The sequence below is a fragment of the Rhinopithecus roxellana genome, chromosome 4 (assembly GCF_007565055.1).
Source record: "Rhinopithecus roxellana isolate Shanxi Qingling chromosome 4, ASM756505v1, whole genome shotgun sequence".
Taxonomy (NCBI): domain Eukaryota; kingdom Metazoa; phylum Chordata; class Mammalia; order Primates; family Cercopithecidae; genus Rhinopithecus; species Rhinopithecus roxellana.
In genome coordinates this window covers 74,600,101-74,624,577 of record NC_044552.1, presented here as the reverse complement: position 1 = coordinate 74,624,577, position 24,477 = coordinate 74,600,101, and the positions used below count along the sequence as shown (strand labels likewise).

General features: G+C 38.1%; 1 protein-coding gene across 1 annotated transcript in view; it reads left to right on the top strand.

Annotated features, from left to right (window-relative positions):
- AFG1L (AFG1 like ATPase) overlaps window positions 1-24,477 on the top strand; it is a 221,276-nt gene that overhangs the window by 101,444 nt on the left and 95,355 nt on the right. The window contains exon 7 of the mRNA XM_010382494.2: window positions 4,348-4,406. Coding sequence (XP_010380796.1) covers window positions 4,348-4,406 — 59 coding nt within the window. The remainder of the gene's footprint in view (window positions 1-4,347; window positions 4,407-24,477) is intronic.

The following is a 24,477-nucleotide window of genomic DNA, read 5'->3' as shown; positions in this document are numbered from 1 at the left end:
CCTGCCTCCATCTCCCAAGTAGCTGGGATAACAGGCGTGTGCCACCACACCTGGCTGATTTTTGTATTTTTAGTAAAGACAGGGTTTCACTGTGTTGGTCAGGCTGGTCTCGAACTCCCGGCTGGTCTCGAACTCCTGACCTCAGGTGATCCACCTGCCTTGGCCTCCCAAAGTGCTGGGATTACAGGCGTGAGCCACGGTGCCTGGCCCTGGCTGATTTTTGTATTTTTAGTAGAGACGGGATTTCACCATGTTGGCCAGGCTGGTCTCCAACTCTTGACCTCAAGTGATCCGCCCACCTCGGCCTCAAAATGCTGGGATTACAGGCATGAGCCATGATGCCCTGCCTTTTTTATTCTTTCTATTTTTTTTTTGTACCATCCCCACCTTCCCCCATCCCCCACTACCCTTCCCAGCCTCTGGTAACCATCCTTCTATTCTCTGTGAGTTTAATTGTTTTGACTTTCAGATCCTACAAATAAGTGAGACTATGTGATGCTTGTCTTTCTGTGCCTGGCTCATTTCACTTAACCCAGTGACCTCCAGTTCCATCCATGTTGTTTCAAGTTCCATTTTTTTTATGACAGAATAGTACTCCATTGTATATAAATAGCACATTTTCTTTATCCATTCATCTGTTGATGGACACTTAGGTTGCTTCCAAATCTTGGTTATTGTAAACAGTGCTGCAACAAACATGAGAGTGCTGATATATCTTCGATGTACTGATTTTCTTTCTTTTGGATATATACCCAGCAGAGAGATTGCTGAATCATGTAGTAGCTCTTTGTTTAGTGTTTTGAGGAACCTCCAAACTGATCTCCATAGTGGTTGTGCTAATTTACATTCCCACCAATAGAGTATTGAGGGTTCCCTTTTCTCTGCATCCTCAGCAGTGTTTGTTATTCCCTGTCTGGATAAAGCCATTTTAACTGGGGTGAGATGATACTTCATTGTAGTTTTGAATTGCATTTCTCTGATGAACAATGATGTGGAGCACTTTTTCATATGCCTGTTTGCCATTGTCTTCTTTTAAGAAATGTTTATTCAAATCTTTTGCCCATCTTTTAATTGGATTTATTAGACTTTTTCCTTATAGAGTTGTTTGAGCTTCTTATATATTCTGATTATTAATCCCTTGTTAGATGAGTAGTTTACAAATATTTTCTCCCATTCTGTGGGTTGTCTCTTCACTTTGTCAGCTGTTTCCTTTGCTGCACAGAAGCTTTTTAACTTGATGTGATCCCATTTGTTCATTTTTGCTTTGGTTGTCTGTGCTTGTGAAGTATGACTCAAGAAATTTTTGCTCAGACCAATGTCCTGGAGAGTTTCCCCAATGTTTTCTTATAGTACTTTTATAATTTGAGGTCTTAGATTTAAGTCTTTATTTTTATTTTATTTTTCTATAAGGTGAGATAGGGGTCTAGTCTTATTCTTTTGCATGTGGATATCCAGTTTTTCCAGCACCATTTAATGAAGAGATGGTCTTTCCCCCAATGTATGTTCTTGGCACCTTTGTCAAAAATGTGTTCACTGTAGGTATGTGGATTTGTTTCTGGGTTCTCTGTTTTGTTCCATTGGTCTATTTGTCTGTTTTTGTGCCAATACCATGCTGTTTTTGTCTATAGCTTTGTGTGAGGTCAGGTATTGTGATTTCTCTAGTCTTGTTATTTTTACTCAGGAGAGCTTTGGCTATTTTGGATCTTTTCTGATTCCATGTAAGTTTTAGGATTGCTTTTTCTATTTCTGTGAAGAGTGGCATTGTGATTTTTGTGGGGATTGCATTGAATCTGTAGATTGCTTTGGATAGTATGAGCATTTTAACAATATTGATTCTTCCAATCCATAAATATGGAATAGCTTTCCTTTTTTTTTTTTTTTTTTTTTTTTTTTGAGACAGAGTCTTGCTCTGTTGCCAGGCTGGAGTGCAGTGGCACCATCTCAACTCACTGTAACCTCTGCCTCCCGGGTTCAAGTGATTTCCCTGCCTCAGCCTCCTGAGTACCTGGTACTACAGGTGCGTGCCACCACACCCCACTAATTTTTGTATTTTTTGTAGAGACGGGGTTTCACCATGTTGGCCAGGATGGTCTTGATTTCTCGACCTCATCATCCTCCTGCCTTGGCTTCCCAAAGTGCTGGGATTACAGGCGTGTGCCACTGTGCCTGGCCATCTTTCACTTCTTTGGTTAAGTTCATTCTTAGGTATTTGATTTTATTTGTGGCTGTTGTAAATGGGATTATTTTTTAAATTTGTTTTTCATATTATTTACTGCTGGCATATAGAAATGCTACTGATTTTTGTTATGTTGGTTTTGTGTCCTGCAACTTTGCTGACTTTGTTTATCAGTTCTAATAGTTTTCCTTTTTTTTTTTTTTTAAATTGGGCATGGTGTCATTTGCCTATAGTCCCAGCTACTGGGGAGGCTGGGGTGGGGTGTGGAAGTATCTTTCTCTCTCTTTTTTTTTTTTTTTTTGAGATAAGGTCTCACTCTGTTGCCCAGGCTGGAGTGCAGTGGCAAGATCTTGGCCCACTGCAGCCTCTGCCTCCCAGGCTCAAGGGATCCTTCTGCCTCAACTTCCTGAGTAGCTGGGGCTACAGGCACATGCCACCACGCCTGGCTAATTTTTGTATTTTTTGTAGAGATGGGATTTTGCCATGTTGCCGAGGCTGGTCCTGAACTCCTGGACTCAAGGGATCCACCTGGCTCGGCCTCCCAAAGTGCTAGGATTACATGTGTGAGCCACTATGCCCAGCCCTCTTGTGGAATCTTTAGGTTTTTCCAAATATAAGCTCGTATCACCTGCAAACAAGGATAATTTGACTGTTTCCTTTTCCTTTCCAATTTGGAAGCCCTTTATTTCTTTCTCATCTGATTGCTTTAGCTCAGACATCTAGTACTATGTTAAATAACAGTGGTGAAAGTGGGCATAGTTTGTCATGCTCCAGATCTAAGAGGAAAGGCTTTCTGTTTTCCCCCGTTTCGTATGATACTAGTTGTGGGTCTGTCATATATAGTTTTTATTATGTTGAGGTTTGCTATTTCTTTTTTTTTTGTTGAGACGGAGTCTCGCTCTGTCGCCCAGGCTGGAGTGCAGTGGCCGGATCTCAGCTCACTGCAAGCTCCGCCTCCCGGGTTTACGCCATTCTCCTGCCTCAGCCTCCCAAGTAGCTGGGACTACAGGCGCCCGCCACCTCGCCCGGCTAGTTTTTTTTTGTGTGTGTGTATTTTTAGTAGAGACGGGGTTTCACCGTGTTAGCCAGGATGGTCTCGATCTCCTGACCTCGTGATCCGCCTGTCTCGGCCTCCCAAAGTGCTGGGATTACAGGCTTGAGCCACCGCGCCCGGCTGAGGTTTGCTATTTCTATACCTAGTGTTTTGAGGGTTTTTATTATGAAGGAATATTGAACTTTATCAGATAATTTGTTGGCATCGATTGAAATTATTATATGGTTTTTGTCCTTCAAAGAATGGAGTTTTAATTTTTAGGCAATTTCATTTAAAATGACTTTTTTAAACCTTGATATCAAATATATAATATATGTTTGCATTATATATATAATGCAAATACATGAGCAGTTCTGTCTATTGGTGTATTTTCTAAAAAGGCTAATCTTATTACACAATGTTTAATTCTTTTTTTCTTTTTTTTTGAGACAGTCTCGCTCTGTCATCCAGGCTGAAGTGCAGTGGTGTGATCTTGGCTAACTGTAACTTCCACCTCCCTGGTTCAAGCGATTCTCCTGCCTCACCCCCTGAGTAGTTGGGCTTACAGGTGCCCATCAGCATGCCTGGGTAATTTTTGTATTTTTGATTTTTGGTAGAGTTGGAGTTTCACCATGTTGGCCAGGCTGATCTCAAACTCCTGACCTCAAGTGGCCTCCCAAAGTGCTAGGATTATAGGCATGAGCCACTGAGCCCATCCAAGTTATTTATTAAGAATTTTTATTATACGTTGAGAAAAGGAGAGATTTTTTTTTCCTAGTAGAATGCTATATATTCAAGTTTTAAATGCTTTTACGTATCTAATCTTCTTATGTTGGGTTATTGGTTTCGAATTTTGGAAGTGATACCTTCCAAATTCTTTTGTTGCCTCTTATTACAGTTTAAAGCTAATTTGATTGAATACCTTTTGATCTTCTTTCTGTGGCTGTTAATTTTTTTCTTTTATTAAAATTAAAATAAAATATGTGTAGGACCCGAAGAGAAATCAATTTTGGTCTATTTTTCTTTTTGCTCCTTTTTTTTTTTTTAATCAGTAGAAAGCTTTATTTGCCAGGCTAAATGATAAACTAACATCATGATTTAGGCTAAGTAAAAAACTAATATCATCTTTTTCTTTCAGATCTCTATAAAAATGGACTCCAAAGAGCTAACTTTGTACCATTCATAGCAGTCTTGAAGGTAAAAACAAATCTTTTATTTGTGTTTACTAAGATCATACTTATTGATAATCAAGGGCTTTAGTAGGATTGCCTTGGTCTTGGCATTCAAGGAGAATTTATTTTGGCATTTAGATAGTAATAGTCAGGGGCTGGGCACAGTGGCTTACGCCTATAATCCCAGCACTTTGGGAGGCCAAGGTGGGCGGATCACAAGATCAGGAGTTCAAGACCAGCCGGACCAACGTGGGGAAACCCCATCTCTACTAAAGATACAAAAATTAGCTGGGTGTGGTGGCATGTGCCTGTAATCCCAGCTACTGGGGAGGCTGAGGCAGGAGAATCATTTAAACTCTAGAGGCGGAGGTTGTAGTGAGCCAAGATCACACCACTGCACTTCAGCCTGGGTGACAGGGCAAGACTCTGTCTCAAAAAAAAAAAAAAAAAAAAAAAAAGAGACTAGCCAGGACAACACGGCAAAACCTCTTCTCTAGATAGTAATAGTCAAAGACACTAAAGGAGAAAGGAATCTTTTGATATAGTATTCATCCATGCGTACACTGAAAAAATTACAAAATATAGTCTAAATTATTCTCTAACTGAAACAGTGAATATTCTGCATTTTATAAATTTTAATTTGAGGTTTGCTCATAAATATTATAGTGGAATGTTTAAACTTATACATTTATTTCTGAAAAAAATGTTTAATGTTCCCTGTTTCCTTCAGGTTAATGGCCATTATTAACATGTTTTCCCAGCTATTAAAGTTGCTATTCTAGAATAGCATTATTACAAAAATATTCTAATATATTTAAATGTGATTGCCATCAAGTTATGAAATTATGTCAAGTTGAGGCACATAAATAGTTTAAATATTTGTGTGTATCATCACTGCATAGAGTTTAAAATAGTCTTCATTACAATATGATTAAGAATAAAATAGCCTCCTTTTTTACTATTAATTTTAAGTAATATTTTACATGATTATTTAATGATTTCATATTCTGCCAATATTTATTGAGAACCTACTATGTATAATGTGTGGCATTAGGCATAATGGATAATAGAATTATAAACTAAGCTGTTTTTCTGGCACATTATTTATAATCTAGTTGAGGATGTAACATATACACAAAAAAGCAAAATTTGCCAAAATATAACTCCCATAATTTTAGATAAATACCTTTTCCCCATGCACATCAAGTATCTGAAGAAAGGATAAAGTATTGTTTAAAAATTGAAAGCTTAAAAATTCTTACCCAAGAAGGGTTAAAATATTTTATCTTCAGACCTTCTAAAGGCATAATCAGACAATCTTTTTGACGTGTACTTTGGTTGGAATTATTGTTGGTGCCAAACTTTATTCCCTATGCTATACTTAGGAGAACTCAGACATCTGTTTCCTTGACCAATTTTAGGTTCCCAAGGATTTTAATTTCTCGGAGATATTTATAGATGTAGGAAAAGTACTTTTGGAAGATTTATGCTGTTAGTAATTTTTTCCCTTTATATTAATGCTTTGCATTTAGGGGGAACATAGACTTGCAATGTTTTCTCCATGCTAGGAATCCAAAGTAATATGGTATACACAGATACCAAAATATAAAGAGGAAGCTAGGAAAAATAGGTGCTAAAAATAGTGTCTTCATGTAGCATAAAATTCACAAAATATAAAAAGAGAAGTCTCAGAAAGAAAAAAGTTAAGAGGTTCCGAGGGAACAACTTTATAGCTGTACTTTTGTTTTTTTTACTCCAAATATTTTGTTGTTGTTTTCTTTGGCCAGTAATTTGTCATACTTCAATATATAATAGCAGTATTAATAGGAAAAATGAATAGTATACAATTTGAAATTGAACATGAACTGAGATACATAATATACAATATAAAGTTGAACATGGACTGAACTTCCCGGGAAACTAAATACCAGATTAGATGAGAAAAGGTCTAAAATATCTAATTTATTCAAGAGACTTTTCATATATAACAAAACATCAATGAAAACTAGAGCTGGTTTCTCTGAAGCTTTTCTGTTTGGGCATATAAAGTTTCTTTTGTAAGGAAGGGTGGTTTAATATTAACTTAAGTGACATTTTGCCTCTTCACAGATGCTAGTGTTACTTCTTCATTCTGGCCCAGCTGAGAGAAAGGTGTAGCAGAAGTCAATCTTAAAACAAATTGAGAATCTTAGTTACATGAAAAGAAATTATTATAAACAAGAGAGAAATTTGTTGAAGAAAAAGTACATTGTAAAATTCATTTTTTAAAATGTTCTTCTCTATAAACCAAATAGTTACAAGTTCATAATTCACCACAAAAGCTTGTGGTTTGTTGCTTGGGATATTGAAAGATAACAAAAACTTAACTATGCTCTTAGTAAATAAAGCCTGCTTTATGGCCCAACATGTGGACAATTTTTGTAAATATTTTCTTTAAAATATTTCTTCAAAATAGTGAGTACTCTTCAGTTGTTGTGTATTATTGTGTAGGTTTGTTAATTATGCTGTTCAAATCTTTGTTCTCATATTTTTTTCCTATCAATTACTGAGAGACTTATGGGAAACATCTCACTATAATTGTGAATTTGTCTGTTTTTCTTGTAATTCTGTCATTTGCCTTACATATTTGGAGACTATGTTATAAGTTGCATACAGATTTATAATAATTATTTTATTTATTTTTTTACTTATTTTGAGACAGAATCTTGCTCTGTCACCCAGGCTAGAGTGCGGTGGTACAATATTGGCTCACTGCAACATCTGCCTCCCAGGTTCAAGCGATTTTCCTGCCTTAGCCTCCTGAAAAGCTGGGACTACAAGTGCACGCCACCACACCAGACTAATTTTTGTATTTTTAGTAGAGATGGGGTTTCAACATGTTTGCCAGGCTGGTCTCAAACTCCTGACCTCAAGGGATCTGCCTGCCTTGGCCTCCCAAAGTGCTGGGAGTACAGGTGTTAGCCACCACACCTGGCCAGATTTACAATAGTTAAATACTGCTTGTGAATGGAACTTTTAAATATTATTAAGTACCATTGCCCCTTCTTTTCAAGTGTATTTGTAACCATCTCTTGAAACATTGTTATCATGAGTGCTTTAAAATCTTTATCAGATAATTCTAACGTCTTTGCCATCTTGATGTTGCCATTTCTTTACATTTAGTTTGAGATCTTCCTGATTTTTGGTATAAGTGATTTCCAATAGAAACTGACATTTTCGTAATTTGTCATTAGACTTTGAATCTTAATGTTTTAACCAAACTTTTCATTATGGCAAAATATACATAACAAAAGTTACTATTTTAATGATTAGTTATTTACATTTTGAGACAGGGTCTCACTCTGTTGCCCAGGCTGGAGTGCAGTGGCACAATCATAGCTTACTGCAGCCTCAACCTCCCCAGGCTCAGGTGATCCTCCTGCCCCAGCCTCCTGAGTAGCTGGGACTGCAGGCGTATTCCACCATGCCCAGCTAATTTTTTTATTTTTTGTAGAGACAGGGATTCACTATGTTTCCCAGGCTGGTCTCGAACTCCTGGGGTCAAGTGATTTGCCTGCCTCCACCTCCCAAAGTGTTGGGATTAAAGGCAAGAGTCACCACACCTGGCCTATTTTAATGATTTTTAAGTGTGCAGTTCAGTGGCATTAAGTGCATTCACATTGTTTTACAAGCACCACCATGATTCATCTCCAGAATTTTTCATCTTATCAAACTGAAATTCTGTACTCACTAAATAATAACCACCCGTTGTCCCCCTTTCCCAACCCTACTTACCACCATTCTGCTTTCTGCCTCTGTGAATTTGTCTTTTCTAGATACTTCATGTAAGTGGAATTACCTAATATTTGTCTTTTTCTTTCTGGCTTATTTCGCTTAGCACAGTGTCTCCAAGGTTTATGCATGTTGTAACATGTGTCAGAATTCTTATCCTTTTTATGGCATAATAATATTCCATTGTAAGGATATGCTACGTTTTGTTTATCCATTCACCTGTCAATGGATATTTGGGTTATTTCTACCTTTCAGCTATTATGAATATTGCTGCTTCAAACATTTGTGTACAAATATCTGTTTGAGTCCCTGCTTTCAATTCTTTGTGTACATACCCAGAACTGAAATTGCTAGATCTTATGGTAATTATATGTTTAGCTTCTTGAGGAACTGCCATACTGTTTTCCATAGCGGCTGTACCATATTACGTTCCCATCAGCAATACACAAGCATTCCAATTTCTCTGCATTTTCCCCAACATTTTCTTTTTCCTTTTTTTTTGGTAATAGCCATCCCCGTGGGTGTGAAGTGGTATCTCATTGTGGTTTTGATTTGCATTTCCCAAATGATTAATGATATTGAGTATCTTTTCATATGCTTATTTTATTGATTGACTGATTGATTGATTGAAATGGAGTCTTGCTCTGTCACTCAGGCTGGAGTGCAGTGGCAGGATCTTGGCTTGCTGCAACATCTGCCTCCTAGGTTCAAGTGATTCTCATTCCTCAGCCTCCTGAGTAGCTGGGATTACAGGCACGTGCCACCACGCCCAGCTACTTTTTGTATTTTTGGTAGAGATGGGGTTTCACCATGTTGGCCAGGCTGGTCTTGAACTCCTGACCTCCGGTGATCCGCCCACCTCAGCCTCCCAAAATGCTGAGATTACAGGTGTGAGCCACTGCGCCTGGCCTTATCTTCTCTTTTTTCAGATTGGGCAACATCTCATTCTATAAAATAGATTGTTACTCTGTTTCTCTGTGAATCTTATTTGAACTTTCTGTTTTAGTTAGCTCTTTTTAGACATTATTCTTCAAGAGAAGGGAGGCACTACTTCCTTTACTGCCGGATATAGCTAGAAATCCAGGTTCCCTGTTCAGCCTCCATTGACACCTGAGCTCTGGTTTGGGGTGTGCTCCTTGTTACCTGTTACTGCTGGAAAGGGGGTTTTGACTCCCGTGTGATCTCTACCGATATCACTGTGGGAGGAGCATGCTCATACTGGTTGGCTGGGATGAAAGTTCCAGTTCCTACTTGGCATTCTGTGACATCACCCTGGCAATAGTGTTAGGATTCCTCGTGACAGCCTTGTGAGGGTGGAATTCTAGGCTCCCCTTAGCCTTTGCTGGCATGGTTGGGGACGTGGCGCCACAGTTTTTCCCCGTGGTATTTGCTTTAGTAGAACAGTTATTGTCTAAAAGTGTTATCTTTTATTAAGTTGCCCTTTTCCTGCTTCTTTGGCTAAAGAGAACAGACTTTTATGGGGACCTTATTTGTATGTTTCCATCAGCATTTCTGGGTTGCTGGCTTCTTTAACTCTAAGTCTGGGATATATGAGTCAAAGATAAACCCTGTGGCTCACACTTGTAATCCCAGTGCTTTGGCAGGCCAACATGGGAGAATTGCTTGAGGCCAAGAGTTTGAGACCAGCCTGAGCAATGTAGTGAGTGCCCATCTTTACAAAATTAAAAAAAAAAAAAAATAGCCAGGCATTGTTATGTGTACCTGTCCTCCAAGCTACTTGGGACGCTGAGGCAGGAGGTTCACACGAGGCCAGGAGGTGGAGGCTGCAGTGAGCCATGATTGTGTCACTGTACTCCAGCCTGGGCAACAAAGCAATACCCTGTCTCTTAAAAAAAAAAAAAAAAAAATCCCACAGGAGGGAACCTCACCATCCTGTTGTTCTTCAGGTCTTGAATAGTTCTAGCTGTTCTTCCTTCTTTCTACTTTTCAGGTAGAGATGGGGTTTCACCATGTTGAACATCAGGGGTCTCCTGATGTTTGCTTTATATATAATTTCCAGAGGTTTTAAATTATACGTATGAGGAGGGATAGGGAAAAGTATATCTCCATCTTCCCAGAAGCAGAAGTCAGCTTATTTAAAGTCCTTGTCTGCCAATTCCATCATTTCTGGTTTTGTTTCTATGGTTTGATTTTTTTCCCCCTGGTTGTGAGTCCTATTTTCCTGCTTCTTTGCAAGTCAAGTAAGTTATGATTGGATGCTGCACGTAGTGATTATTACATTGAGTCTCTGTTACTTCCTTTAAGGGTGTCAAATTTTATTTTGGCAAGTGGTTAAGTTTCTTGCAGATCAGGTTGATCTTTTTGAGGGTTTTTTTTTTTCCTGTGCCGGAGTCTCACTCTGTTGCCCAGGCTGGAGTGCAGTGGCGTGAGGCTTATTTTTAAGTTTTGATAGGGTGAACGTAGATTAGCCATTATTCCAGGTCTGTGTTAGCCCTTCTAGGTGTTAGGTTTTAGGACCTTTCTAAGCTCTTTACTGAATCCCCGTGGTGTTCATTGAGGTGTTTCAGTGCTGACTATTCAGAATGCTTATATCTCCCAGATTATGTGTATTATTCTTTGCCCAACTCTGCATATGCAATTTGTTATTCAGCCAAAGATTACATTCCCTATGCAGATATCTGAAGCTTTTCTTCTGCATAGCATTTTCCTGTGCTGAACTCTACTGTGCAAATTCCAACTGTTTCAGCATCCCAAAACTCTGAGAACTGTCTCTTAAACTCATTTAGATTGTTCTATTGCAGTCTAGAAATTGCCTCTAGATAGAAAGCCAGGGAATATGGCCAGCTTGCTTGCCTGATTTTTTTCCCTCATATCTCAGGGATTGCTGTCTTTTGCTACCTATTACATAATGTCTGGTATCAGCTGTTTCACATGTTTTGTCCAGTGTTTTAGTGATTTATTGCAGAAGGGCAAAATCCAGTTCCAATTACTCTGCCTTGGCTAAAAGCATAAATCTCTTTCTTAGTTTTTAGTTATAAAGGAAAAGAAGGTCAGGGTTTGTTTTTTTCCTGTCTTGTTCGTGTTCGTTCGTGCGGCTTGCGGTCTTCGTGAGGGGGTGTAGGGAGGGAGGTCGGGATGGATCCTTCGGAGGGAGTTCTTGCTCTCTAGGTGTCTTTTTTTTTTCTGGAGGAGGTATTGTTTTTTCTTCTGTTATGGCGTTATCTGTCTTTCTTTCTTTCCTCTGTCTTCCCTCCTTCCCTTCCTTCCTTCCTTCCTCCTTCTTCCTTCTTCCTTCCTTCCTTTCTTCCTTTCTTCCTTTCTTCCTTTCTTCCTTTTTTTTTTGTAATCTAGGAACTTAGAGCCATGTTTTATCATAGAAACAAAAAATAAATAGGATAACAATAAAAAGACAGTTGTGGGCACAGGAATTTTGTTTCAGCTTTCTCTCACACATTTAGAGGAACAGTTAAGTAAAAGATAATACAGTCACATGAGGGGATATAACAGTTATATGGAATGTTTTTCAAAAGCTTTCGATAATGTAGAATAATGCTTATAGATAATGTGAGTGGAAAAGTATGATGCAAGGGTGCACCTATTCCTGTCTCAACTATGGAAATAATATACATGCATGAAAAAATACTGGAAAGAAATATCCCAAAATGTTAATAGAACCTATTTCTGGATATTAAGATTATGAGTCATTTAAATTTTCTCTTTTAGACTTTTCTAAAGTTTCTGGAATGATCTTGTATTATTTTTATAATGAAAACCATTTTCAAACAGGTGAGTTTTGCTCACTCCTCTTTGGAAATCAGCAGACCTGACTAGGAGAACTCATAGTCAAAGTTGAGAAACCAGCAAAAGGCAAAATGGATTGAACATGGGTCCTATCTGTAGAGACTATTATTATAAAAATAAATGGGATGGCAGGCACAGGGAGGAAGGAGCAGGAGCAGGGGGAGAGGCAGAAATGAACTAACAAGTAAAAGCACGTGACAGATATATTTTGGAGGAAGAACTACCTCAGGAAATGGGATAATTTTTCAGGTAAAATTTTCTATATTCTAAGAGAAATTAAAGTAGTCATGGTACTGATGACATAAGAGATTAGACATGAAATAATTATAAGATTGGATGATAAGTGAGCTGGCAGAGCAGCTCTCAAATAAACTGAGAGCAGACCGTTAAGTAAAGGAAAAGCATCTTAGAAAAAGCAAATGATAGAATCAACACTGCTGAAAATAAAATCAATGATAAAGAGACCAAACTTAAGAAAGATCATATAAAATGAAGCTCGAATAGTCAGAGATGAAAACTACTGCAGAAAAAAAAATGCTAGATGTGGAAAGCAGACAGCAGAGATCATACATTCACATAACTCATATTTCTAAAAAAGAGAACTCAAAGATAAATCAGAAGAAAACTTTCACGAAAGAAAGTTAGGTTGAAAGTCTACATTCAAAGTATTCATTGTATATTTCCCATTGTGTGATTCCCCCATTAAGAGTCATACACTTTTGACTGGGTGCAGTGGCTCACACCTGTAATCCTAGCATTTTGGGAGGCTGAGATGGGCGGATCACTTGAGGTCAGCAGTTCAAAACCAGCCTGGCCAACGTGATGAAACCCCATCTCTACTAAAAATACAAAAAAATTAGCCAGCCATGAGGTGGGTGCCTGTAATCCCAGCTACTTGGGAGGCTGAGGCAGGAGAATAGCTTGAACCTGGGAGACGGAGGTGGCAGTGAGCCAAGATCACGCCACTGCACTCAAGCCTGGGCAACGAGTGAGACTCTGTCTCAAAAAAAAAAAAAAAAAAGAATCAAATCATACATTTTTTTGACACATAACTGAACCTGAACCTGAAGGATTATAAAAATAATCTTACAATCATATAGAAGAAAAATCAATGAGAAAATAAGTCAAGCTGGTCTGAGACTTGTAAACTACAAGTAGATACTAGAAGAGAAGAGAAGAATTTTTACCAAACTCAATTTTTTTAGGTTCTGTAATAAATTTATTCAGAAGGTTTTTCAAAAATTTCCTTTTTTACAGTAAGAGACTTCAACAAGAATATTGAAACTTCAATAAGAATAACTTATCTCAACAATATGTTAGTTCATTTCACATGTATTACACATCTAACATGGTATGAGACACAATAAATACAAAAATTAATAACATTAGTGTTCTCAAGTGATATACAACCAATCAGTTTCTTGACATCTATAAGCAAAGAGGCCAAGTAAGGCAAAAGATCTCAGTTTAACAGGTTCTTCAGTGAAGGGCAATAGAACGGGTCAATAGGGTAGAAAAGGAGAAATGAGATAACTTTAGGTCATTTGTAGGGGAAGAGCATGAGAATGATGCCCATCAAATAAGTAAGTATTAATAAAATTGAAAGCTAATACACACTATGTAGACACTGGATTCTGCAGAAGAGGGCAGTTGGCAGGATAGGATATCAGAGGCACATATGAAGGGCACATAAATAAAGCTATTAGGTAAAACAAAAGTATATTCATTGAGTTTATAGCTTTGCTTGCATGTCTTAGTTTATGTTCCCCAAAACAAAGCTCATAGAACAAAGTTTTCCAGCTGAGTGCATATTGTTAATCCTGATCATAGGAGCACCAAAATGTACTTCTGTTAATCCAGCAAATTCCATACATATAACTCCTTGCCTCTGTTTGGTAGCAGACATTGTATTTCCTCATATTTAAAAATGTGACATCTGGTCAGCTAGGCTGTCATGCACATCTACACCCACAGATATATATTTTGGATATATGATAATTTAGGATTTATAGTCCTTAATGAAGTTTCCTGAATAAACAACTTTAAGATTTTATACCATCAGTCAAAATTGATAACGTATAAATGGAGATATTGTGGTAAGAAAATATTGGTGGTCATTGAATCTGACTAAACATTGTCTTCTTCTGATCTATAAGTCAGACAATAAAATTTTTTATCATATTATGGAGAACTTCTGTAATTGAGTTAACTACAGGATGCTAAAAAATAAAGGGGCCTTAGGAGGTTCCAAGATGGCCGAATAGGAACACCTCCAGTCTGCAGCTCCCAGTGTGAGTGACGCAGAAGACAGATGATTTCTGCATTTCCAACTGAGGTACTGGGTTCATTTCACTGGGGCTTGTCAGACAGTGGGTGCAGCCCACAGACCAGGGCAGGGCATCACCTTACCCGGGAAGTGCAAGGGGTCAGGGAATTCCCTTTCCTAGCAAAGGGAAGTCATGACAGATGGTACCTGGAAAATCGGGACACTCCCACCCTAATACTACGCATCTCACTGGGGCATGTCGGACAGTGGGGACAGGACAGTGGGTGCAGCCCACCGAGCGAGAGCTGAAGCAGGGCAAGGCATCACCTCACCTGGGAAGCACAAGGGGTAAGGGAATTCCCTTCCCTAGCCAAGGGAAACTGTGACACACAGCACCTGGAAAATCAGGTCACTCCCACCCTAATACTGCACTTTTCCAAGGGTCTTAGCAAATGGCACACCAGGAGATTATATCCTGCACCTGACTTGGAGGGTTCCACACCCTTGGGGCCTCCCTCATTGCTAGCACAGCAGTCTGAGATCTAGCTGCAAGGCAACAACGAGGCTGGGGGAGGGGCGTCCACCATTGCTGAGGCTTGAGTAGGTAAACAAAGCGGCTGGAAAGCTCGAACTGGGGGGAGCCCACTGCAGCTCAAGGAGGCCTGCCTGCCTCTGTAGACTCCACCTCTGGGGACAGGGCTTAGCCAAACAAAAGGCAGTAGAAATCTCTGCAGATTTAAATGTCCCTGTCTGACAGCTTTGAAGAGAGTAGTGGTTCTCCCAGCATGGAGTTTGAGATCTGAGAATGGACAGTCTGCCTCCTCAAGTGGATTCCTTATCTCCGAGTAGGCTAACTGGGAGGCACCGCCCAGTAGGGGCAGACTGACACCTCACACGGCTGGGTACCCCTCTGAGACAAAGCTTCCAGAGGAAGGATCAGGCAACAACATTTGCTGTTCAGCAATATTCACTCTTCTGCAGCCTCCACTGCTGATACTCAGGCAAACAGGGTCTGGAGTGGACCTCCAGCAAACTCCAACAGACCTGCAGCTGAGGGTCCTAACTGTTAGAAGGAAAACTAACAAACAGAAAGGACATCCACACCAAAACCCCGTCTGTATGTCACCATCATCAAAGACCAAACGTAGGAAAAACCACAAAGATGGGAAAAACACAGCAGAAAAGCTGAAAATTCTAAAAATCAGAGCGACTCTCCCCCTCCAAAGAAACGCAGCTCCTTGCCAGTAACAGAACAAAGCTGGATGGAGAATGACTTTGATGAGTTGAGAGAAGAAGGTTTCAGACGATCAGACTTCTCCAACCTAAAGGAGGAAGTTCGAACCCATGGCAAAGAAGCTAAAAACTTTGAGAAAAGATTAGATGAGTGGCTAACTAGAATAACCAATGTAGAGAAGTCCTTAAATGACCTGATAGAGCTGAAAACTGTGGCACAAGATCTACATGACAAATGCACAAGCTTTAGTAACTGATTCCATCAACTGGAAGAAAAGGTATCAGTGATTGGAGATCAAATGAATGAAATGAAGCTAGAAGAGAAGTTTAGAGGAAAAAGAGTAAAAAGAAATGAACAAAGCCTCCAAGAAATATGGGACTATGTGAAAAGACCAAATCTACGTCTGATTGGTGTACCTGAAAGTGACAGGGAGAATGGAACCAAGTTGGAAAACACTCTTCAGGATATTATCCAGGAGAGCTTCCCCAACCTAGCGAGGCAGGCCAACATTCAAATTCAGGAAATACAGAGAATGCCACAAAGATACTCCTCAAGAAGAGCTACTCCAAGACATGTAATTGTTGGATTCACCAAAGTTGAAATGAAGGAAAAAATGTTAAGGGCAGCCAGAGATAAAGGTCGAGTTACCCACAAAGGGAAGCCCATCAGACTAACAGTGGATCTCTCAGCAGAAACTCTATAAGGCAGAAGAGAGTGGGGGTCAATATTCAACATACTTAAAGAAAAGACTTTTCAACCCAGAATTTCATATCCAGCCAAACTAAGTTTCATAAGTGAAGGAGAAATAAAATTTTTACAGACAAACAAATGCTGAGAGATTTTGTCACCACCAGGCCTGCCCTACAAGAGCTCCTGAAGGAAGCACTAAACATGGAAAGGAACAACCGGTACCAGCCACTGCAAAAACATGCCAAAATGTAAAGACCATCAATGCTAAGAAGAAACTGTATCAGCTAACGAGCAAAATAGCCAGCTAACATCATGACAGGATCAAATTCACACATAACAATATTAACCTTAAATGTAAATGGGCTAAATGCTTCAATTAAAAGACACAGACTGGCAAATTGGATAAAGAGTCAAGACCCATCAGTGTGCTCTATTCAGGAGACCCATCTCACGTGCAGAGACACACATAGGCTCAAAATAAAGGGAAGGAGGAAGATCTACTGAGCAAATGGAAAGCAAAAAAAGGCAGGGGTTGCAATGCTAGTCTCTGATAAAACAGACTTTAAACCAACAAAGATCAAAAGAGACAAAAGTCCATTACATAATGGTAAAGGGATCAATTCAACAAGAAGAGCTAACTATCCTAAATATATATGCACCTATATATGCACCCAATACAGGAGCACCCAGATTCATAAAGCAGGTCCTTAGAGACTTACAAAGAGACTTAGACTCCCACACAATAATAGTGGGAGACTTTACTACCCCACTGTCAACATTAGACAAATCAACGAGACAGAAAGTTAACAAGGATATCCAGGAATTGAATTCAGCTCTGCACCAAGTGGACCTAATAGACATCTACAGAACTCTCCACCCCAAATCAACAGAATATACTTTCTTCTCAGCACCACATTGCACTTATTCCAAAAATGACCACATAGTTGGAAGTAAAGCACTCAGCAAATATAAAAGAACAGAAATTATAATCAACTGTCTCTCAGACCACAGTGCAATCAAACTAGAATTCGGGATTAAGAAACTCACTCAAAACCGCACAACTACATGGGAACTGAACAATCTGCTCCTGAATGACTACTGGGTACGTAATGAAATGAAGGCAGAAATAAAGATAATCTTTGAAACCAATGAGAACAAAGATACAACATAGCAGAATCTCTGGGATACATTTAAAGCAGTGTGTAGAGGGAAATTTATAGCACTAAATGCCCACAAGAGAAAGCAGGAAAGATCTAAAATTGACACCCTAACATCACAATGAAAAGAAGTAGAGAAGCAAGAGCAAACACATTCAAAAGCTAGCAGAAGGCAAGAAATAACTAAGATCAGAGCAGAACTGAAGGAGATAGAGGCACAAAAAATCCCTCAAAAAAATCAATGAATCTAGAAGCTGTTTTTTTGAAAACATCAACAAAATTGATAGACCGCTAGCAAGACTAATAAAGAAGAAAAGAGAGAAGAATCAAATAGACACAATAAAAAATGATAAAGGGGATATCACCACTGATCCCACAGAAATACAAACTACTATCAGAGAATACTATATGCAAATCTTATGCACACCTCTATGCAAATAAACTAGAAAGTCTAGAAAAAATGGATAAATTCCTGGACACATACACACTCCCAAGACTAAACCAGGAAGAAGTTGAATCCCTGAATAGACCAATAACAGGTTCTGAAATTGAGGCAATAATTAATAGCCTACGAACCAAAAAAAGTCCAGGACCAGATGGATTCACAGCTGAATTCTACCAGAGGTACAAAGAGGAGCTGGTACCATTCCTTCTGAAACTATAAGAAAAAGAGAGAATCCTTCCTAATTCATTTTATGAGGCCAACATCATCCTGATACCAAAGCCTGGCAGAGACACAACAAAAAAAGAGAATTTTAGACCAATATCCCTGATGAACATCAATGCAAAAATCCTCAGTAAAATACTGGCAAACCGAATCCAGCAGCACATCAAAAACCTTATCCACCACAATCAAGTTGGCTTCATCCCTGGGATGCAAGGGTGGTTCAACATATGCAAATCAATGAACGTAATCCATCACATAAAGAGAACCAAAGACAAAAACCACATGATTATCTCAATAGATGCAGAAAAGGCCTTCAACAAAATGCAACAGCCCTTCGTGCTAAAAACTCTCAATAAACTAGTATTGATGGGACATCTCTCAAAATAATAAGAGCTATTTATGACAAACCCACAGCCAATATCATACTGAATGGGCAAAAACTGGAAGCATTCCCTTTGAAAACTGGCACAAGACAGGGATGCCCTCTCTCACCACTCCTATTCAACATAGTGTTGGAAGTTCTGGCCAGGGCAATCAGGCAGGAGAAAGAACTAAAGGGTATTCAATTAGGAAAAGAGGAAGTCAGATTGTCCCTGTTTGCAGATGACATGATTGTATATTTAGAAAACCCCATCGTCTCAGCCCAAAATCTCCTTAAGCTGATAAGCAACTTCAGCAAAGTCTCAGGATACAAAATCAATGTGCAAAAATCACAAACATTCCTCTACACCAATAACAGACAAACAGAGAGCCAAATCATGAGTGAACTCCCATTCACAATTGCTTCAAAGAGAATAAAATACCTAGGAATCCAACTTACAAGGGATGTGAAGGACCTCTTCAAGGAGAACTACAAACCACTGTTCAACGAAATAAAAGAGGACACAAACAAATGGAAGAAGATTCCATGCTCATGAATAGGAAGAATCAATATTGTGAAAATGGGCCATACTGCCCAAGGTAATTTGTAGATTCAATGCCATCCCCATCAAGCTACCAATGACTTTCTTCACAGAATTGGAAAAAACTACTTTAAGTTCATATGGAACCAAAAAAGAGCCCGCATTGCCAAGACAATCCTAAGCCAAAAGAACAAAGCTGGAGGCATCATGCTATCTGACTTCAAACTATACTACAAGGCTATGGTAACCAAAACAGCATGGTAGTATTACCAAAACAGAGATATAGACCAATGTAACAGAATAGAGTCCCCAGAAATAATACCACACATCTACAACCATCTGATCTTTGACAAACCTGACAAAAACAAGAAATGAGGAAAGGATTCCCTGTTTAATAAATGGTGCTGGGAAAACTGGCTAGCCATATGTAGAAAGCTGAAACTGGATCACTTCCTTACATCTTATACAAAAATTAATTCAAGATGCATTAAAGACTTAAATGTTAGATCTAAAACCATAAAAACCCTAGAAGCAAACCTAGGCAATACCATTCTAGACATAGGCATGGGCAAGGACTTCATGACTAAAATGCCAAAAGCAATGCAACAAAAGCCAAAATTGGCAGATGGGATCTAATTAAACTAAAGAGCTTCTGCACAGCAAAAGAAACTACCATCAGAGTGAACAGGCAACCTACAGAATGGGAGAAGATTGCTAATATCCAGAATCTTCAAAGAACTTAAACAAATTTACAAGAAAAAATCAAACAACCCCATCAAAAAGTGGGTGAAAGATATGAACAGACACTTCTCAAAGGAAGACATTTATGCAGCCAACAGACACATGAAAAAATGCTCATCATCCCACTAGCCATCAGAGAAATGCAAATCAAATCACAATGAGATACCCTCCCACATCAGTTAGAATGGTGATCATTAAAAAGTCAGGAAATAACAGGTGCTGGAGAGGATGTGGAGAAAGAGGAATGCTTTTACACTCTTGGTGGGAGTGTAAACTAGTTAAACCATTGTGGAAGACAGTGTGGTGATTCCTCAAGGATCTAGAACTAGAAATACCATTTGACCAAGCCATCTCATTACTGGGCATATACCCAAAGGATTATAAATCATGCTGCTATAAAGACACATGTACATGTAGGTTTATTGCGGCACTGTTCACAATAGCAAAGACTTGGAACCAACCCAAATGTCCATCAGTGATAGGCTGGATTAAGAAAATGTGGCATATATACACCATGGAATACTATGCAGCCATAAAAAGGATAAGTTCATGTCCTTTGTAGGGACATGGATGAAGCTGGAAGCCATCATTCTGAGCAAACTATCACAAGGACAGAAAACCAAGCATCACATGTTCTCACTCATAGGTGGGAATTGAACAATGAGAACACCTGGACACAGGGTGGGGAACATCACACACCGGGGCCTGTCGTGGGGTAGGGGGTGGGGGGAGGGATAGCATTCGGACATATACCTAATGTAAATGACGAGTTAACGGGTGCAGCACACCAACTTGGCACATGTATACATATGTAACAAACCTGAACATTGTGCACATGTACCCTAGAACTTAAAATACAACAATAATTTTAAAAAATAATAAAAATAAAGGGGCCTGGGCTGGGTGTGGTGGCTCAGGCCTGTAATCACAGTGCTTTGGAAGACTGAGGTTGGAGAATTGCTTGAGGAGTCTGAGATCAGCCTGGGCAACATTGCAAGACCTCATCTCTACAAAAAAATAAAAAAATTAGTCAGGCATGGTGGTGTATGCCTGTGGTCCCAGCTACTCGGGAAGCTGAGGTGGGAGGATTACTTGAGCCCTCGAGTTACAGGCTGCAGTGAGCCACGATTGTAGCACTGGATTCCAGCATGGGCGACAGAGCAAGACATTGTGTTAAACACACACACACACACACACACACATACACACACACATGAAAACAGGGAAAAAAAGAAAAGGGGCCCTGACCCACACTGGCAGTTTGAGTGGAGGAGGTAGCACATGTCAGGAGTATTTCCAAAGAGCCGATGAAGCTTAAACTGAGACTTAAAAGACAAGTAAGTTATCAGGAAAAGTGAGAAAGGATGTTTACCATGCAGGAAAAAGACATAGAAGCATGAGAACTATAATTATAATTTTATTTTCAGTAATCAGTTCATTGAGAAAAATACTTTTCATAAAATAACTGTCACTAGGCTGTTTACTTGAGGCTTGCAGATTTATTTAAAACTCAGATTTTTCTCCAAATAAAAGCAAGATATGTTTTGTATTGTATTTAAGTAGAAAAATTTAGGTAATTCTTACTCTGTTGGTTGTAATTATAATAATTATCCCTCCTTCAATAAGTCTGTACTTTAACTTGAAATTTCTTTCTGATCATACAACATAGTATCTTGATTTTACCAATATTAATAAAACTTAGGTAATTCTCCTAAAGCATAAGAACAAATATAATTTATTATTATTATTATTATTTTTGAGATGGAGTCTTGCTCTGTTGCCCAGGCTGGAGTGCAGTGGCACAATCTTGGTTCACTGCAAGCTCCGCCTCCCGGGTTCACGCCATTCTTCTGCCTCAGCCTCCAGAGTAGCTGGGACTACAGGAGCCTGCCACCACGCCCGGCTAATTTTTTTGTATTTTTAGGAGAGACGGGGTTTCACTGTGTTAGCCAGGATGGTCTTGATCTCCTGACCTCGTGATCCACCCGCCTCGGCCTCCCAAAGGCAAATATAATTGTTAAAGCATTTGTTGCTATCTATGTAGCATCATTTTATAAAGTTAAATGGATTCATCTTACCCTCTGCACTGAAAGTATTTTAAAGTAGCCTGTGATAGCTTATATTAGGGTGGACAAACTATAGCCAGTGGCCAAATCTGGCCTGCTGCCTGTTTTTATAAATCAAGTTTTATTGAAAAACTTTATGCTCATTTATTTATGTATTACCTATGGCTTTTTTGAAGTACAGTTGCAGAGTTGAGTAGCTGCAGTGGAGACTTACGGCTTTTAAAGCCTAACATATATACTATCTGACCCTTTACAGGAAGTTTGCTGGCCCTGATCTATATAATATACAAAGGGCAAACAATTGCTTAAAACGACATATGTCAACAGCACAATTTTTTTTCTGTAAAGTATGACTCGTTTTATTGATGAAAATCCTGCGTCAGCATAGATTTATTGGTAGATCTTGGAGAAAGGGGCATTCCAAGAGCTTGCTGGATAAATGGTTGATTGAAGGGAGGAAGCTTGGTGAGTGAACCAAAAGCAAAGATAGTGGTTCAGTATCCATTTCAAATAATTTAGTAACTTGAGAAATATCAACTTTGTTAGGATCAACTTTCTTAGAAATATCTTCAATTTCATACATTTAAAAGGAATAATATATCTTAAATGTACCTTCATTTAATAATATTTATGGAGTATAATCTCACTGCATTGTAAACATTATTTAAAATTAGTGAGGTTAAAAGGAAAAGAGAACCAGTTGATATTTTGATTGGAAGAATAGTTTATTAGGTTAATTTCAATTTACTATTACCAGCCTTGTTGAAGATTAGATTGCCTGGCAAGCATTGCTATTCTCATCTGATCAAGGTCCAGCAATGCATGATGTTTTACACAAATGTTTTCTATTTGGGTAAAAATCTGTCTGTTTACTCCATCACTTACACTTTCATAAACCATTTAGTTTGTTTCATTCCATAATGAACCCTGAAAGAGATAAATGCTATTCATAAGTTTTAAGGTTAAAAAAATTCTCAATGTGAATTTCGTTAGCTTTCTTTTTATGATTTTCTTAATCAGTTTAACAGTGTGAAATAATCTAAATAATCTCCCCATGGGAAATGTTCCTGGACAAGATCGTATGTAGTGTTTTTGCACACAATGATAGATTTTAATATCAGTAATTTAGCACTTTGATTCTCATTCACAATGACAGCTTAGCATGCTATCTTCTTTCTTAACTTTCAAATTTCTTCTTAAAATTAAATGTTTGATGATTAGATTACTGGATGATAATTAAACTGGTGAAAAATAACCAACAAGGCATTCTACAATATAATTTTCTCTTTAATGAATTCCAGATGATTAGAGAAAAATAATTCCAGCATTAACTCTTATAAATATGAATTTTCCTTTTCCTAATAAAGAGTTGTCCATTTGGAAAGCATCACTATCTGATTTATTTGTTGGGTTTAAATATGTAACATAAAGAAGTGATACTTTATAACCTCAAGTAGTAACAATTTTGTTCTTATTATTACTACTTTTGTAATATTTGTTTAATGTTCAGGTAATGACATCATATCTTCTACTTGGTTATTAGTATTTCTTGACTGTTGTGTATCCTTTATATAAAACTTAAAAAACTTAAGTGGTATATTAGTTTTTATGTTTTTATTTCCTGAGAAAATTTTTCCAGTGAGAAGAAAATTTTTCCTGATAGTAAGCTAGAATATTGCCATGGTGTGATTTCCAGTTACAAACTTTAGAAAACTTGTTTGATTATAACCCTTCAATAAAATGCTTCAGTGTTCAGCCTTTGTCCAGCCACCTGCATTAGGATTTATAGTCTTGCTAAATAAATGTATATTTGCTATTTTTCCTGCCACAGTTTTCATTTCATTGGTGAAATTGATGTGTCAGTTTGTTCATTATAACTTTCAATACCAGAGCTTTCAGAGTGCTAAATAATCAGAATCAGCCTTTGAGGTCAGTGTCAGCCTCTATGACCTCTACTGCGTTGTCACCTGAGTCAGCCTTGCAGGGATTAACCCTTTGTTAGTGTGATAATGTCTTTACTTATGAGTTGGCTTTTTAATACTTAAGATTAAAAGAAACAAAAGACAGAACAAAAGTAGCAGACAACTCCTGAATTGAAAAGTGTTGTTGCTTTCCCCCACAAACTGTTTTAAGTATGAAATTTGAATTCTAGTATTCAACATTTTATAATATAAAATGACCATTTGACTTGTAAAGTATTTCTAAAATTATCAAATTTTAGTCTAAGTCTAGGAAATCTACCCAAGATATTTTCTTAAATTAACCTATTCCATATATGTTTGAGAAAATTTATTTAAGAAAATTGGCTATAGTAACAGGCACTAAAGTTTTATTTATTATGGTGTTTTTGTGCTATGTCCTTGCAATTAATAAATATCTAAGATGTAAATGGTTGTGATGTGGATTTAAAATATCCTTTTCCATCTTCATAACAGAATGTCGACCTTGTATTAGTCAGGGCCTATCTATGGAAAAGTAATTTTAGGTGTATGCCTTTTAAAATATTTTCTCTAATTATCTCATATAAAATAAAAATAAAGATTTTCCATGAAATATGTAAATTATATATTTGTAGTTATCTGGAATACAACAAGCTATTGCTTACATGTAAAATATATACTGTTTAGGACTTGAATTCTCTTCTCTTAGAATAATAAATAGTTATTTTTGGTTAAATCACAAGATATCAATTATTTGATGACAAAAACGGCTTAAAGGAAGTGTGTCTTAAATATGGATTAGCTAGTTCTTTGAATGATGAGATAAATTAGTTTAATTACACGTGGCAATTTTCTTGGCTAGTGATGTAATGTGAAATAAAATTCTCCCTTTCCCCTCCC